The sequence below is a fragment of the Puccinia triticina genome, chromosome 9A, assembly GCF_026914185.1.
Source record: "Puccinia triticina chromosome 9A, complete sequence".
Lineage (NCBI taxonomy): Eukaryota > Fungi > Basidiomycota > Pucciniomycetes > Pucciniales > Pucciniaceae > Puccinia > Puccinia triticina.
In genome coordinates, this window is record NC_070566.1 from 1,325,710 (window position 1) to 1,330,976 (window position 5,267).

General features: G+C 52.1%; 1 protein-coding gene across 1 annotated transcript; it reads right to left on the minus strand.

Annotated features, from left to right (window-relative positions):
* Window positions 1-4,619: 4,619 nt before the first annotated feature.
* PtA15_9A138 (uncharacterized protein) lies at window positions 4,620-4,891 on the minus strand (the record flags this gene model as incomplete). Its single annotated transcript, XM_053172315.1, has 2 exons — window positions 4,620-4,650; window positions 4,713-4,891. The coding sequence occupies 2 exons, from the start codon at window positions 4,889-4,891 to the stop codon at window positions 4,620-4,622; spliced, it is 210 nt and encodes a 69-aa protein (XP_053023568.1).
* Between the last annotated feature and the right edge of the window lie 376 nt (window positions 4,892-5,267).

The window sequence follows — 5,267 nt, forward strand, 5'->3', positions numbered from 1 at the left end:
CCACTCGGTGTGGACATGTTGAGGGGAGTTCAGTAACCTAAACAAGAACCGAACGAGAGTGGACTTGGGATGTTGAGTCTTGGCACCGGTTGGGATGAACGTTCCGGGTCTTAGCTTGTTGTCCTTGTTTGCAAAGCTGGTGAGAAGCTGGAAATTGACTAGATCTAGGCAATACCATTGCTCGTGGTCTGAGTGCGATAGGAATCGGTCGGCTGAGAGCAAACACAAAATATTGTCTCAGTTCTTTCACACCAGAGCAACTGACATTGATGATAGAAAGAGAGTCTCACCTAGGGACGTGATAGTGTGCATCCAAGCGGCGTATGAGCAAGATGTTCGATGGAAATCAAATGTAGGAGGCCCTGGAGGTGAATTTTGGGCTGCCCTTGCACAGTGTTGAAGCAGGGAGGTCAGGGACGTCCAGGTGGTCTGATATTTTGACCAGTTTGGTTTGGTGCCATCTACATGTTGATGAATGCTGACCACCTCTCTGCGAATTGTGTCGGATTTGATAATTGTTAGTAGAGGAGAGCTTGGGATGGGATTGGGCCCTCTTGTGTCCGAGGGGGTTGGGTTAGCCATGCTGGATGTTGTTTGACCGGGATCTGGGGGAGGAGTGCTTTGGTCTGGAGTCTCGGGATTGAACACAGGTGTTTCATTGGGTCCATCGGAATCCTCGCCTCCATGGGCGGTATGCACGTTTGAACAATGAGAGTCTGTTGGTGGTGGCAGAGAAAGGTCTGTGGGCATCAAGTCGGTAGGCGCTGCACAATTGGAAGGACCGGACCTGGCGCAGTCGGCGGATGAGGGATCAGCGGGTGGTGAACTCCAGCTTTCGAATTGTCGGGTTGTGCCGGTGTCTGCCTGGGGCCCCGTTGGTGCGTCAAGACGATTACGGGACAGGGCGGTTGTGGAGTCAGTCGCCTGGCTGCCAGCAGTGGGCCCTGGGGCAGGAGGTTCGCTTTGGCCTTCACCAAGGGTTTTGTTGGATGAGGATGCGGGCTTGTTGAGGAGATCAACGGGCTTTTGGCCTGAGGGCTTCTTTGGACGTTTGCAAGTGCGGAGTTTGCGAGGTGCCGAGTGCTTGGATGTCTTAGAGCTGATGGTGGCCAAGTGGGTGATTTTGATGTCCTCCTCAGCCGGAAGCGCCCCATCTGCTTCCCACTCTTCTCGAGCCCGCCAGAGCGTCAGTTTTGCGTGGATAGTGTTTGTGGCAGGATGATTGGTTCACGGAACAGGCTTACTTCGTTTGCAGGCTGTGATAGACAAGGCTAGCTTTTTGGCAACCCGTTTGCAACTTCGAGGGAGTTTGAGAGCGAGGATTTCTTTGGCTGATTGGGTGGCTGCTTTGATGGATCATCCGAACTCTTCTGCACTGATCTCCTGTATCTCAGTAGGAAGGATCGCCTTTTTAGGTTGTAATAATCCCAGAGCGACTGACGACGGGCTCTGGAGTGCAAACTGTGCAAAAGATGGTGCAGTCAGTAGTGGCCTCCGCGAGGTGTTCTGTTCGAGTTCCTGTTGGGCTTTGGCAATGGTAGTGTGTCAGCTTGAGCTCAGGGCACTAGGCACAGATTTTGCCGGTTCTTACTAGGAGGAGGAGTACCATCCGATGAATTAGAAGATTCTTCTGAAGACTCAGACTGACTGAAATCGGTACTGGGAGGTTGCATCTTTTGGTTGGCGTTTGACTTCTGTTGATGGGAAGGGAGGAGGAGGATTGAAATCACAGAGGGTTGGCCGGATTGAGTGGAGGGTGGGACAAACAAATAGGAGCTGAAATCGGTGGGCTTTTACACCCCAACTGAAAAGAAACACAGCCTTTGCGAAGTCATGTCCACCCAGCCTTTGTATTCATGCTGTGAACATCTCCCTTGTTCAAACCTGCCAGCTTGCTTGGCTGCTCAGCGCAACGATGCAGCTGCCTTATTTGGGACAAAATGATGACATAATGTGCTCATGTGGGCAGTTTAAGATTCTTATTTTCAAGCATTGGTGATGAAATCTTGCTCACTGAAGAGTCAAGACTCATGCCTGTAGATGTCAGCCGTATCTGAGACGCAACTTTGTGAATGGCAGAAAGCTGAGGTCACTCTTGTGTTTGCCCGTCAGCAGACATGTGTCTGCTCGTGGGCAAACACAAGAGTGGTTCCTCACTCATCGGTGTGGAGGCGTTAAGATGCGCTGCGTACCGACTTGGTAATCGTATATGCCTGTCCATGTCAACCGCAACGGACGGCCGTACGTTGTGGTGGACACTGATTTTGAAGGTGAATCTCGACTTGGTGGGGATTTGGTCCAAGCCTAATCATCCCTGAGTCCAACCGGAACAGCCGGGATACGACCAAGTTCGAGGACGCATCAGCACTGCCACGTCCCAGAGATCTCACTACCAAGAAGTTCAGCTGATGTAGACTTGGCGTGGTCTACCTCCAGCACATGACTGATTCCCTTTCTGGTCCCACACAATGAGTACAGTCCACTGCGTGTCAGTGCCTGAAGTTGTCCACCGTAACGTTCGGCCGTACGTTAGGGTGGACACCCAATGCCTCACAGTGTCTGCACTGTGCACGAGTGACCAAATGTTTTAAGCAACGGTGCACCCTTCATGACACTTACATAGATCGTTCACCGAGGTGGGGGGGCCGAGGTGTTTGTGCTGTAGGTGCGTGCGTGAGTATCTGTGGCTGTGCGTCACAGTCACTTCAACTCGGACACAGACATCATGGGTTGGGCTTTGAGGAAGAGCCTCATGACAATTGGGCTAAAGTGGGCTGCGGCGCGAATTTGGGGGCTCCTTACACACTGTCCACCGCAACGTATGGCCAAACGTTACGGTGGACAACCATTATCATGGTTCTCCCCGTCACACCCATCTGAGCTTTTGCATCACTCTCATTTGTGCTCTGGGCCTCCACATGGCATCAACGAGTGAGCCCCAGATGTGAATCATCATAACTTGCACTCAGTCTCATGGACATCGGTCTACTGCAACGGTGCACAAGCTTTGCAGCGCGGTGAATCCAGATTAATCCCACCAATCCCTCACTCTTCAGCGGGTCGAGGATGAATAATTCATTACTGATAACACATTTTGAAAACGGTAGAACCCACCCCGTGGATGTATCTTGAGATTTTGAGACGCGGAAGAAGGGAGAAAGGGCGCCTCAATGATCTACTTCAATTGAGCCCCCTGGTGCTGACCCCGCCGGTCCTGATGCGGGTCCCTGCCCAGAGCCTCCGCCCGTCGATCCACTCGGCCCGGGGACTCCTCCAGGTGTGGAATTCGTGGCTGCCAAAGAACTGCTGGATGCCGAGTTTCCAACGTGCCGGTGGCAGAGTTCCCTCATGTTTTCGGCAATAGTCTTGAGATCCATAGCGGGGACTTTTGAGACGGTATCTCGCTTGAAACCGCTGAGCTGCTTCCAATATGACTGACTATAGCAATCCATTGGCAACCCGCATGGTACCCCGACAATTCCCTTGGTGTGTTTGAAGGTCCGTGTGGACCGCGTGTATAGGTTGTGGTTCGCGGCGATGGTCTTCGGATGCTGGGCCTGCGCAATCACCATTTTGTCAAGGCAGTGGAGGATAGTCGTGAGATCGTCACTTCGCCAGTCCCCCACAACACCAACAGGTGCCAATCCCTTCCCAGCATCTTCAATATCAGAGCCGCATTCCTTTTGTTCCACGATGCTGGCCAAGTTGATGTTTTTGTCAAACAACTTGTTGATAATTTCACATCTCTTGTCCTTGATCTGAAGCAGTATACCATCACCCAGAAAACAACAGGTAAGTCAGCTGGCAGTACAGGAGACACAGAATATTATTACCGGGAACGTACCCTCTTGCGCCATTGTTGATATTGCTCTTTTGTAGCCTTCAATTCCTTCATCTTGTTGTAAGCGGCTTGATCCATATTTCGGTATTCCCGAATCTCACGTGACTTGGTGTTGAGCCATCGGCGGATGATAGCGGGAGCTTGACCAGCCTGCTGGTCAGACACCGAGGTTGTTCGCCGAATCCATTCGACTGCCTTCAACGCCAGCACTTCCGTTATAGATGAGTTCCAAGCAGAGGTAACATCCCCGCCAGCTTCCCACTGGAAGGTGACCCGTGAGATTCCAGCCAACGCCAGGGTCCTCTCGACATCGGCTGTAGTTTGGGCGTTGATTGGCTGAAAGCCTCTCCCTGGGCCCTTCAAGACGGCTGGAGTAAAGGGTGGTTGGGTCATGTTTTTGCGGATTTCTTTCTCAGCCACAGACACATAGTAGTCGATCTCTGCCTCTGTCTTGCCAGCAAGAGATGTTCGGACCCTATCCAATTGAGTGAGGATGGTAGCACTGCGCTGCTCGATCCAGTATCAGTTGTGCAGCTCACCATCGTTTGGCGAGACGGGGTAGTCTTGAGGCTTGTCTGGATTGCCAAGAAAGAATTTGACAAATCCCTGGATCTTCCGAGAGTAGAGGTCGTAGTGCTCGGCCAGTGATCCCTTTTGCGCTATTCCTTTGGCGCGTCGGCCCGATCGCCGCTTGCCCTCCGCATCCTCTGCTTGTTGTCTGGCTTGTCTGGCCTTGGATACCACAAAGTGAGGGTCCAAGCGCGATTCGTCAGCGACCTCAGGGCTCATTTGCTTCGCCAGAGGCACCCCTACCAAAACGTGAGGAATGTCAGTCCGGAGATCCTCTGGTGATGTGTGCAAGCTCTTCCACTTGCCTTGATTGTCAGTCCCCATCGAGGAATCACCGCCGACGCGGGTTCCTTCGGCCTGGAATTCGGGAACAAGGCGATCCACCAGCGAGGAAATCCATCCGTCCTCAGGAGCTCTCATTGGGGAAGAATCACCCGTATCCTCGGGTTGGTCACCTGGGGGACCACTTGCATCATTCATGACCACCTGTTATCGCTGGAAGGATTGAGACAGCGCGTGGAAGTACGGATTTTAGTTATCAAAGGGGCACGGCGGAGGGTCTGATTAATTCAAGCTTGATACGTCTGAGGCTAATTTCTCGGGAGATAGGGTTGCAATGATAAGAGAACTAAGTCACAACAGTGACTATACTCAGAAGATAAAAAAATTCAGACAGACATCGGACTGAGATAGCTCTGACGGTGAACAGCGGAGTATCTTGGTCTTAGATTATGTGCGTATACAGCAAGAGTCAATTGAATCCTCTGGCTCCTTTGTTCCACTCCTGACTCGTTCAACTTGCCGAGGCACAGCACACCCTTTCACAGATACTTCATATCAGCTCTCCACCACGCCC